This window comes from Bubalus bubalis, chromosome 4, assembly GCF_019923935.1.
Source record: "Bubalus bubalis isolate 160015118507 breed Murrah chromosome 4, NDDB_SH_1, whole genome shotgun sequence".
NCBI lineage: Eukaryota > Metazoa > Chordata > Mammalia > Artiodactyla > Bovidae > Bubalus > Bubalus bubalis.
This window is the reverse complement of record NC_059160.1, coordinates 41,594,547-41,607,463: the sequence shown is the minus strand read 5'-3', so window position 1 is coordinate 41,607,463 and position 12,917 is coordinate 41,594,547. Positions and strand designations below refer to the sequence as shown.

General features: G+C 40.4%; 1 protein-coding gene across 4 annotated transcripts in view; it reads left to right on the top strand.

Annotated features, from left to right (window-relative positions):
- The window catches only part of AMN1 (antagonist of mitotic exit network 1 homolog), a 73,589-nt gene that overhangs the window by 50,787 nt on the left and 9,885 nt on the right, over positions 1–12,917 (top strand). For all 4 annotated transcript variants that reach the window (XM_006058599.4, XM_006058601.4, XM_044941317.2 and 1 more), the window contains one exon: positions 1,598–1,709. In XM_006058599.4, the coding sequence (XP_006058661.1) occupies positions 1,598–1,709 (112 nt within the window). The remainder of the gene's footprint in view (positions 1–1,597; positions 1,710–12,917) is intronic.

Here is a 12,917-nt window from a genome sequence, read left to right as displayed (position 1 = left end):
ATTGATATTTCTCCCGGCAATCTTGATTTCAGCTTGTGCTTCATCATTTGTGATCAGTTCAGTCGCCCAGTCATGTCCAACTCTTTGCGACCCCATGGAGTGCAGCATGCCAGGCCTCCCTGTCATCACTAACTCCTGGAGTTCACTCAAACTCATGTCCATTGAGTCGGTGATACCATCCAACCATCTCATTCTCTGTCGTCCCCTTCTCCATTGCCTTCATTTGATATGTTCATAAACAAGATAAGTTCAGTTCAGTCACTCAGTCGTGTCTGACTTTTTGCGACCCCATGGACTGCAGCATGCCAGGCCTCCCTGTCCATCACCAACTCCCGGAGTTAAACTCATGTCCATTGAGTCGGTGATGCCATCTAACCATCTCATCCCCTTCTCTTCCTGCCTTCAATCTTTTCCAGCATCAGGGTCTTTTCAAATGAGTCATGTGTTTTTAAATAGTGCATAATAGTTTCATATCATATGTGTTGTTTTACAATTTGATTTTTTATTCAAAATCATGTTTTAAAAATTTTTTCAAGCTTTATTGGAGTTTTATTTACATACAATAATATTCACCTATTTTAAGTGTACAGTTTGATGAATGTTGGTAATTGTTTTACAATCTTATAACCACTACCACAATTAAGTATAGAATATTTCCATCACCCCAAGAGGTTTTCTCCCATCTCTTTTCAGTCAGTGCTCTGCTGTGGCCTCCCCCCAAGCAACCACTCATTTATCAATATAGTTTTGCTTTTTCTATAATATTTTATATGAATGAAATCATGCAGTATATCATCTTTTGGTTTTTTACTGTTTTCTTTACTTCTTTCATTTGACATAATATTTTTGAGATTCATCCATGTTGTTAAACATGTTAATATTTCATCCCTTTTTTTGGCTGAGTAGTATTCCATAGTCTGGGTATAACACAGCTTGCTCATATATTCACCATTCAGGTTGTTCCAATTTTAGACTATTATAAATACTGCTGTGGACATTTGCATACAAGTCTTTATGTAGACATATGGTTTCATTTTGGGGGGTAATAACTAGAATGGAACTGCTGTGTCATACAGTAAGCACATGTTTAGCTTTATAAAATGCTACAACACTGTTTTCTAAAGTGTCTGAACTAACATTATGTTTAAGATTTATGTCTATTAATACAAGTAAATATTTTTGTTTGTAACTGTTTTATCTTATATTAATGAACCACCATTTACTTACCCAGTCTCCATTTATTTACTATTATAAGTAATATTTCAGTTGACATATTTATAAGTTGTTTCCTTACACACATGTACAAGCATTTCTCTCTATATAGTGGATGTCTATATAGCAGGGATCCTGGAGGATACTTATTGTCAGTTTTAATAGATACTGCCAAATTGCCTTATAAAGTGGTTGGGCATTTAACTTTTAAAGCTGCTATACCTTCCAAATTACTATAGACTTTCATTGGTCCTTCCTATAGAGTTTTTCTTGCAAGTAGGTATTGGGGGTTTTTGTTATCAGAGTACAGTATTTCCCAAGCATTTCACACTGTTTTTATTGTCCTGTTTTTTCTTTTGATTATACTTTCTTTATTTTTAAACAGGAGATTCATATGGGGCATTGTGTGAATCTGACTGACGAGGCTGTAGAAGCTGTCCTTACTTGCTGTCCTCAGATATGTATATTACTCTTCCATGGATGCCCTCTAATAACAGGTTAGTATAAGGCTGTGTGTGTGTGTGTGTGTGTGTGTGTGTTAGTTGAGCAATCATGTCTGACTCTTTGCGACCCCATGGACTGTAGCCCGCCAGGCTCCTCTGTCTGTGGAATTCTCCAGGCAAGAATACTGGAGTGGGTTTCCATTCCCTTCTCCAGGTGTGTGTGTGTGCTAAGTTGCTTCAGTTGTAGCCGACTCTTTGCAACGCTATGGACTGTAACTTGTCAGGGTCCTCTGTCCATTTGGATTCTCCAGGCCAGAATACTGGAGTGAGTTTCCATGTCCTCCCCCAGGGTATCTTCCCAACCCAGGGATCGAACCCGTGTCTCCTGAAGTCCCTGCATTGCAGGTGGATTCTTAACTACTGAGCCACCAGGGAAGCCCCTCCTTCTTCAGGGGATCTTCCCAACCCAGGGATTGAACCCAGGTCTCCTGCATTGCAGGCAGATTCTTTATACCATCTGATCCACCAGGGTAAGTATGAGGCTGCTTGGGGTCAAATCTTGGTTTCATCTTTTAATAACTGTGTAACCGTGAGTAAATTACTTAACCCAATCCATTATTCAGTTTCCTCATCTGAAGGTGAGTATAATGACGGTACCTACCTTATAAACTTGATCACAACAACACATTTTTTAGTGCCTAGCACATACTGAGGGCTCTGTAAATGTTAATCATGATGATGATGGTGATGGTGATGGTGGTGATGGCCAAGGCTCAATAAATGCTAACTGTGATGGTAAGGACGATGGCAGTAGTGGTGGTCATGATACTAAACATGATGCTTTATGTAGTCGTTTATAATATTCCATCTATCAAATATGCTAAATGACCTGTTAACTGTGATCACACCAAGCTGTGGCCATTGAGATTCAGAATCATTTGGCTGATGTGGTACTTCACTTAATTAGTCACAGCCTTTGGCTTGTATAAGAGCCATGGCACCTCTTTCACATTATTCCTACACATGGGTCCCCTACCACAATATAACCTGGTTCTCATTTATAAGTCAGTACTTAATGCCCTGCCCTTCCAGCTTATTTTCCTAATTATAGTTTAATAGTTACTGTCCTTTTGACAACTTCCACTTTTTCTGTTTGAACTGCCAATCTAAACTAAGCCTGTAATGGGTTATATTTGGTTATCAAAGACATCTGTAATGAAGACTAAAATCTTACTTTAGGTAGACATTTTTCAGAACACTAACGCCAAAACTTTAGTTGGAAACTATTACCAGTGGGTACCTCTGGGAAGGTTCTGGAGAGACAAGAGTGGGACAAAGCCTTCACCATATATCCTTTTGTCCTTTTGAATTTTGTACCATGTGAATGATTTTATCTATTAAAAATTAATAATCATAATTTTAAGAAAATAATTTAGAACCAGAAAAATTCATGTGACTGAGTACAGGGAATCAGTTAATGTGAATACTATTCTGAGGGTTGTGAGAAGGCAGGCAGAGGCTCTCTAGTCATCAAACAAAGCAGAAAATTATATTTTAACAAGAAGGCCATTATTGTAAGGTGGAAGAGTCCACAATATGTGAAATGTAATTGCAGCCATTTTTGGTAATAGGTCTTTTCAGACTACCAACTAAAAGTGTATAAATCTACTCAGTGAGGTATATGTATGTTTAATCAATACACTGAACAAGAAAGTGGTATTCATAAAGTGACTCCATTTTCCTCTCACTATATTAATTACAAATTTGCTCTACAGGAGTTAATTTTTCCCAAACCCAAGTGAAAATCTCAAACATGTGCCACTGACTTTTCTTATCATTCTCATGTAATACTCCAAACGAGTTCAAATTAAAGCTTTTCACTCCTCCAGTTAGCTCAGGTTTGCTGTAGGTAGAAAGGCTACTATGTTAAGGGAACATTGTTAGTTTCCCTGTTTTCCCTCCTGATTCTCCTCTTCCTCTCCTAATTCAGCCACCATGGTTTCTGACCTCAGCAGTGTTAGTGCAGGGTTGGACCGCGATGAGCAGGAGGGCAGGTAAGGGAAAGAAAAGTCTTCCTTGAGCGCTACCGCTGTGATCTAGTGGCAGCACCATGGGCTCAGTGGGTGAGCTGATCCTGATCCATACTCGCACAAAAGTGGGGCACTGTTGAGCTTCTCAGAGTCCACTTTCTGCCACTCCCCTCCTCACTGCATACATCTCCTATCTACAGTTCTCTTGATTCAAGCAAATGTGTCTCCTGGCTAGTAGCGAGCGTTTTCTTCCTCTGCCCTCATGCCTTTAGCAACATACCTTCAGTTTCTTTCTGTTGAGGTTGCCTCGACCATCTAGGTTGCTTTCCTGAGCAAAATACAAGGCAACCCATGCTAGCCCACATCTGTCCACAGGGAACACAATACTTTAGATTGTGAGAGTGCAGATATTTCCCCGCTTCAGTCCTCTCTTTGGCCACATGGACTCTTAACATAGCCTGCTTTTTAGTTTTCTTAGGTCTGATGTGTACTGTTTGTGATGTGTATTGTGTTCCCCACGCTCCAAGGGACATATCAGATTCTCAACTGATCCCCTTGGAGCCCTCTCCCACTGAAGGGAAGAGCAAGCACCTGCAGCCCTCTTTCTAGGACTCAAATCACAACTGTCTTCAAAGAAATCCTTTCTTTAATTTCCAATTTTCCATCACTTCCCATTTTTACACTTTTATATCTTTGAATGGATAAGGCACCAAAGATTCCAAAATCAGTTTTCAGCCAAGCGTTTGCAAGTCATGTACAAGTGGTCTGGTATCTCATTTTAGAATGAGAAAGTAGCTGATACCTCCGGCCCATGCAGCCACAGCATCCCCTAGAACCTTAGCTGGAATAATTCTGGTTTAATGTTCTATTTATCTCAGATCAGCTTGACTACCTAACATATTATAAACTCAACCTTTGTTAATTTTACCTTGATCATCTTTCTGGTTACAATTTGGAAATAGTTAATTTGGCATTTTGTCTCTACTTTTAACAGAAGTGAAAACAGACTATACACAGTCAACCAGAAAAGCTTCTCCTTAGGCAGACTGCTTAAAACAATTATCAAAGACCTTATAGGTAATGAAATATTTAGAAGGTACAACCAAAAACTGAAAATTTGAGTACAAGACCAATATTAAAATGCTTAAATGTGCCTGTATTAATATAGAAATGACTAATGAATATGAATTGAAAATATGTTGCAGTGATTAGTCTGATTTTTAAAGCAAAAAGACAGTTTTGAGATAAATTATATAATTACTGAGATCACTGGAAACCAAAGATATATTATCAGGTGGTAAATTAAAGAGAAATGCCTATCTGGTATGATTATATGATACTGGATATAGATTACTGGAGTGGGTTGCTGTTTCCTTCTCCAGGAGATCTTCTTGACCCAGGGATCAAACCCAGTTCTCCTGAATTGTAGGTAGATTCTTTACTGCTACGCCACCGAGGAAGCCCCTGACTATAGACACTAGGAAAGCTTAATCCCACACTTTTCCCATCCATATAATGACTCAAACACTGAATTTACCAACTCTCATGTGGCCTAGAAAGGGATGACAAATAACCTCCCTCCTCAGTCTCCTGGGAGTTCCCTTACCTTACTTCCTTTCCGAGACTCATACACACACCCCTTTGGAAGTTCTGTTGTATGTGACTCCCTGCAAACCTAGCAAAGGGCTGCCCAAATAAATCTCCTTGGATGCTACTGCTACCTTGTGGTCATATCTTTTTTCTTGTTCTGCCACACAATCCCTTGCTCAAGGTATGCAACATAAAACAAAATATGTTTATATGTTCAAAAAGTTTAGAAAATATATCACTATAATGAATATTCATTTTTCAAAGGCTCTAAGAAATACTATACTAAGAAACATTTTTTATCCGAGTGTCAAGGAGTTAGAAATCTTCCTCTACCCTTTTAGATTCTTCTGGCTTATCTAAGAATTAAATTGACGGGAGGCAGGTAAAGAGGAGAAAATCTGAATTTACATACATGGGAGAGACTCAAGAGAACTGAGTAACTAGCCAAAGTGTCTGAAACATCTTCAGCAGCTAAAGAGGACATGCAGGGGTAGGGGTTTGGAACTTCAAAGGAGATGAAAGCAATTCACATGGAGATAAAAAAGCAAACGCTTGGTAAACAAGTATTTGTTGGGCTGTGCAGAGACAACATAAAGCTTCTCTGAACTCTAGGCCCCTCACTGAGTTTCCCCAGCCATACCTAGCCCACATTCTTTGCAGATAATCTCTGATAGGGGTAGGAGGACTTATCTATACTTCCTTTAGGCAGTAAGGGGAAAGGGCAAAGTTTCTTCTTGAGTCTTTTGGGCCATTATTGTTTTCAGCTTTAAATAATCCTGATGCCAGACACTTTGGGATGGCTACAAAGTTTTGCTCCCCAAACAAGCATTTGTCAAATTTTTTTAACACAGGATAATTTGTGTGTGTGTGTGTGTGTGTGTGTGTGTTTTATCCCTGCTTTCCCAAAATAGGAAAGTGAGAAACTGAAACAGTACCTGCCCCTTGTGGCAGAGTTTTTAATAATAGTGCTAATATTAAACAAAAATCTCAAGATGAAGTGAAATGAGCACCAATCCTCAGGGTCAGCCACACATAGGCACTTGCCATGGGAGCCTGCCATCTACCTCTACAAGGATTCAATCTTGTGCTGCTGTAGCTGCTGACCTTCAACACCCACTGAAAGGAGTTCAGGGTGGAGAAATGAGGCACTCTGTGCTGGTGGGGAGGGGGAAACTGGTAGGTCAGGTCTTCAGATAGTTAGATATTTTCAGGAGCCGATTTTATACACCCAATTCTTGTATCTCCTCATCTGTAGAAAAGCACTAAAATCTTTCATGGAGACGATTGTTTCTTGTGACCAGCAGAAAGCTTCACGAGGCTTGAGGCAACTTTCTGGGAAATGTCTGCTTGATTGCATATACTCTCCCTTCCCCAAAATCACATATATCCTGACCTTTCCCGCTACATCTTTGGAGCAGTTTCTCTGAGGTAGTGTCTCCTGGGCTGCAGTCCTCATGTTGCCCCCAAATAAAATTTATCTCATAACTCTCACATTCTGCATTTTTTTTTAAGTCAACATTGGTCTCCTCAGTTCAGTTGAGTTCAGTCGCTCAGTCGTGTCCCAACTCATTGCGACCCCATGGACTGCAGCACGCCAGGCCTCCCTGTCCATCACCGACTCCTGGAGTTGACTCAGACTCATGTCCATTGAGTTGGTGATGCCATCCAACCATCTCATCCTCTGTTGTCCCCTTCTTCTGCCCTCAATCTTTCCCAGCATCACGGTCTTTTCCAATGAATAAGTTCTTCGCATAAGGTGGCCGAAGTATTGGAATTTCAGCTTCAACATCAGTCCTTCCAATGAATAGTCACAACTGATTTCCGTTGGGATGGATTGGTTGGATCTGCTTGCAGTTCAAGAGACTCTGAAGAGTCTTCTCCAATACCACAGTTCAAAAGTATCAATTCTTCAGCACTCAGCTTTCTTTATAGTCCAACTCTCACATCCATACATGACCACAGGAAAAACTATAGCCTTGACTAGATGGACCTTTGTTGACAAAGTAATGTCTCTGCTTTTTAGTATGCCATCTAGGTTGGTCATAACTTTCCTTCCAAGGAGTAAGCGTCTTTTAGTTTCATGGCTGCAATCACCATCTGCAGTGATTTTGGAGCCCAAAAAAATAAAGTCAGCCACTGTTTCCACTGTTTCCCCATCTATTTGCCATGAAGTGATGGGACCAGATGCCATGATCTTCGTTTTCTGAATGTTGAGCTTTAAGTCAACTTTTTCACTCTCCTCTTTCACTTTCATCAAGAAGCTCTTTAGTTCTTCGCTTTCTGCCATAAGGGTGGTGTCATCTGCATATCTGAGGTTACTGATATTTCTCCCAGCAGTCTTGATTCCAGCTTGTGCCTCATCCAGCCCAGCGTTTCTCATGATGTACTCTGCATAGAAGTTAAATAAACAGGATGACAATATACAGCCTTGACGTACTCCTTTTGCTATTTGGAACCAGTCTGTTGTTCCATGTTCAGTTCTAACTGTTGCTTCCTGACCTGCATACAGATTTCTCAAGAGGCAGGTCAGGTGGTCTGGTATTCCCATCTCTTTAAGAATTTTCCAGTTTGCCATGATCCACACAGTCAAAGGCTTTGGCATAATCAATAAAGCAGAAGTAGATGTTTTTCTAGAACTCTCTTTTATCCAAAACACTAAATAACTTAACTTTATGGACCTCAACTTTCCCTTATGTATAGCTGTCAGTCATAAAATTGGGTGATCTGATAATAATACGGGGTTCCTATACAATGGTTTTTATCATTAGGTTCTTAAAGAGAAAAAAGCTGAAGTTTTTCAACTACCCAGATCGTCTCTACTCTTCACTCTTTCCTGTCAGCACTGCACCATTGTATATTTTTTCTACCATCAGTTCAGTTCAGTTCAGTCACTCAGTCGTGTCTGACTCTTTGCGACTCCATGAATCACAGCACGCCAGGCCTCCCTGTCCATCACCAACTCCCGGAGTTCACTCAGACTCATGTCCATCGAGTCAGTGATGCCATCCAGCCATCTCATCCTCTGTCGTCCCCTTCTCCTCCTGCCCCCCAAATCCCTCCCAGCATCAGAGTCTTTTCCAATGAGTCAACTCTTCGCATGAGGTGGCCAAAGTACTGGAGTTTCAGCTTTAGCATTAGTCCTTTCAAAGAAATCCCAGGGCTGATCTCCTTCAGAACAGACTGGTTGGATCTCCTTGCAGTCCAAGGGACTCTCAAGAGTCTTCTCCAACACCACAGTTCAAAAGCATCAATTCTTCGGTGCTCAGCCTTCTTCACAGTCCAACTCTCACATCCATACATTACCACTCGAAAACCATAGCCTTGACTAGATGTATCTTTGTTGGAAAAGTAATGTCTCTGCTTTTCAATATGCTATCTAGGTTGGTCATAACTTTTCTTCCAAGGAGTAAGCATCTTTTAATTTCATGGCTGCAGTCACCATCTGCAGTGATTTTGGAGCCCAAAAAAATAAAGTCTGACACTGTTTCCACTGTTTCCCCATCTATTTGCCATGAAGTGATGGGACCAGATGCCATGATCTTCGTTTTCTGAATGTTGAGCTTTAAGCCAACTTTTTCACTCTCCACTTTCACTTTCATCAAGAGGCTTTTTAGTTCCTCTTCACTTTCTGCCATAAGGGTGGTGTCATCTGCATATCTGAGGTTATTGATATTTCTCCTAGCAATCTTGATCCCAGCTTGTGCTTCTTCCACCCCAGCGTTTCTCATGATGTACTCTGCATATAAGTTAAATAAACAGGGTGACAATATACAGCCTTGATGTACTCCTTTTCCTATTTGGAACCAGTCTGCTGTTCCATGTCCAGTTCTAACTGTTGCTTCCTGACCTGCATATAGGTTTCTCAAGAGGCAGGTGAGGTGGTCTGGTATTCCCATCTCTTTCAGAATTTTCCACAGTTTATTGTGATGCACACAGTCAAAGGCTTTGGCATAGTCAATAAAGCAGAAATAGATGTTTTTCTGGAACTCTCTTGCTTTTTCTATGATCCAGGGATGTTGGCAATTTGATCTCTGGTTCCTCTGCCTTTTCTAAAACCAGCTTGAACATCTGGAAGTTCACGGTTCATGTATTGCTGAAGCCTGGCTTGGAGAATTTTGAGCATTACTTTACTAGCCTGTGAGATGAGTGCAATTGTGTGGTAGTTTGAGCATTCTTTGGCATTGCCTTTCTTTGGGATTGGAGTGAAAACTGACCGTTTCCAGTCCTGTGGCCACTGCTGAGTTTTCCAAATGTGCTGGCACATTGAGTGCAGCATGTTCACAGCATCATCTTTCAGGATTTGAAATAGCTCCACTGGAATTCCATCACCTCCACTAGCTTTGTTCGTAGTGATGCTTTCTAAGGCCCACTTGACTTCACATTCCAGGATGTCTGGCTCTAGGTCAGTGATCACACCATCGTGATTATCTTGGTTGTGAAGATCTTTTTTGTACAGTTCTTCTGTGTATTCCTTCCACCTCTTCTTAATATCTCTGCTTCTGTTAGGTCCATACCATTTCTGTCCTTTATCAAGCGCATCTTTGCATGAAATGTTCCCTTGGTATCTCTAATTTTCTTGAAGAGATCTCTAGTCTTTCCCATTCTGTTGTTTTGCTCTATTTGCATTGATCGCTGAGGAAGGCTTTCTTATCTCTTCTTGCTATTCTTTGGAACTCTGCATTCAGATGCTTATATCTTTCCTTTTCTCCTTTGCTGTTCACTTCTCTTCTTTTCACAGCTATTTGTAAGGCCTCCTCAGACAGCCATTTTGCTTTTTTGCATTTCTTTTCCATGGGGATGGTCTTGATCCCTGTCTCCTGTACAATGTCACAAACCTCCCTCCACAGTTCATCAGGCACTCTATCTATCAGATCTAGGCCCTTAAATCTATTTCTCACTTCCACTGTATAATCATAAGGGATTTGATTTAGGTCATACCTGAATGGTCTAGTGGTTTTCCCTACTTTCTTCAATTTAAGTCTGAATTTGGCAATAAGGAGTTCATGGTCTGAGCCACAGTCAGCTCCTGGTCTTGTTTTTGCTGACTGTATAGAGCTTCTCCATCTTTGGCTGCAAAGAATATAATCAGTCTGATTTCATTGTTGACCATCTGGTGATGTCCATGTGTAGAGTCTTCTCTTGTGTTGTTGGAAGAGGGTGTTTGCTATGACCAGTGCATTTTCTTGGCAAAACTCTATTAGTCTTTGCCCTGCTTCATTCCATATTCCAAGGCCAAATTTGTCTGTTACTCCAGGTGTTTCTTGACTTCCTACTTTTGCATTCCAGTCCCCTATAATGAAAAGGGCATCTTTTTTGGGTGTTAGTTCTAAAAACTCTTGTAGGTCTTCATAGAACTGTTCAATTTCAGCTTCTTCAGTGTTACGGGTTGGGGCATAGACTTGGATTACTGTGATATTGAATGGTTTGCCTTGGAAACGAACAGAGATCATTCTGTCGTTTTTGAGATTGCATCCAAGTACTGCATTTTGGACTCTTTTGTTGACCATGATGGCTACTCCATTTCTTCTGAGGGATTCTTGCCCTCAGTAGTAGATATAATGGTCATCTGAGTTAAATTCACCCATTCCAGTCCATTTTAGTTCGCTGATTCCTAGAAATTTGCTACCATCATTGAATAAAAATAAATCAGTTCAGTCACTCATTGTGTCCAACTCTTTTTGACCCCATGGACTGCAGCACACCAGGCCTCCCTGTCCATAACCAACACCCAGAGTTGACTCAAACTCATGTGCATTGAGTTGATGATGCCATTCAACCATCTCATCCTCTGTCATCCCCTTCTCCCTCCTTCAACCTTTCCCAGCATCAGGGTCTTTTCTAGTGAGTCAGTTCTTTGCATCAGGTGGCCAAAATATTGGAGTTTCAGCTTCAGCATCAGTCTTTCCAATGAATATTCAGGACAGATTTCCTTTAGGATGGTCTGGTTGGATCTCCTTGCAGTCCAAGGGAATCTCAAGAGTCTTCTCCAACACCATAGTTCAATAAAAATAAAATGAGTTAATATATTCACCTTATGTTTATTAATTTCTTTTTTCTCCAAAGAAGACAAATGCTTTTTTTTTAACCTGATAAATGAAAGATCTTTCTTCTTTCCTATCCTAACACTTTATATGCTTCCTTTTTTATATTCATGTGATTTGTCACATCTGAGTAGATAAAACAATATGATTTATATTCTGTAAAAAGAAGGAATGTACAGGACTTCCCTGGAAGTCCAGTGGTTAAGACTTCACCTTCCAATGCAGGGGGGTGTGGGTTTGATCCCTGGTGGGAGTTTCCTTGTAGCTCAGTTGGTAAAGAATCTGCCTGCAATGCAGGAGACCTAGGTTCAATTCCTGGGTCAGGAAGATCCCCTGGAGAAGGAAATGGCAACACACTCCAGTATTCTTGCCTGGAGAATCCCATAGACAGTGGAGCCTGGAAGGCTACAGTCCATGGGGTCTCAAGGGTTGGACACAGCTGTGGTGTTGGAGAAGACTCTTGAGAGTCCCTTGGACTGCAAGAAGATCCAACCAATCCATTCTGAAGGAGATCAGCCCTGGGATTTCTTTGGAAGGAATGATGCTAAAGCTGAAACTCCAGTACTTTGGCCACCTCATGCAAAGAGTTGACTCATTAGAAAAGACTCTGATGCTGAGAGGGATTGGGGGGCAGGAGGAGAAGGGGACGACAAAGGATGAGATGGCTGGATGGCATCACTGACTCGATGGACATGAGTCTGAGTGAACTCCGGGAGTTGGTGATGGACAGGGAGGCCTGGCGTGCTGCGATTCATGGGCTGGCAAAGAGTCGGACACGACTGAGCGACTAAACTGAACTGAACTGAACTAGGGACTAAACCTCCTCCTCCTCCTCAGGGAGCTAAGATCCCACATGCTTCTAGGACAAAAAACTAAAACATGCAACAGAAGCAATATTGTAACAAATTCAATAAAGAGTTTAAAAATTGTCCACTTTAAAAAAAGAATGTATGTATATACATATGTTTGTGCAATTCTAGTATTATGTTATCCTCAAAGCAACCTGACCCCCAAATTGGCAGTTACTCATCTGATTCCCTGAATTAATAAGTTTATCTTCTCCTCTGTGTTTCTAAGTTTTTATAAAATTTCTTAACATTACAATCAGACTGTAAGGAAAACTATACATTATAAATTAGGTATTGAAACTATTAGAAGCACTCTGATTTTATATCTGCAGAAAAGACAAAAAAGCTGCTGTTTAAAATACTGTAAATCATAGACATTACAGAAAACAGGAAAATAATTTTTAAATGTATTATTTTAAAATCAATTATGTCTGCTATGATTTTCAGTAATATCAACTCACACAGTTTTGTTAATCTCCTTAATTGGACATGCATTTCTATTTCTAACCTTATCTAAACATGTTGCACAGTATTCATAGCCATCTAGGCTTAGATTTTAGAAGGGCAATAAAGCAATTAGCACAAACATCCTATGTTTATATTGAAAGGCAGGAAAACCCAACAGGAAATCTGCCACTTTTGGTTGACTTGACTCAAATTTTAGTGATATCTGAGGATTTGCTTCAGCTTGATTACTTTACAAGCAAGTTCTTTAGATTTCTGGATAATAAATATGTCAAGATTTACCACATT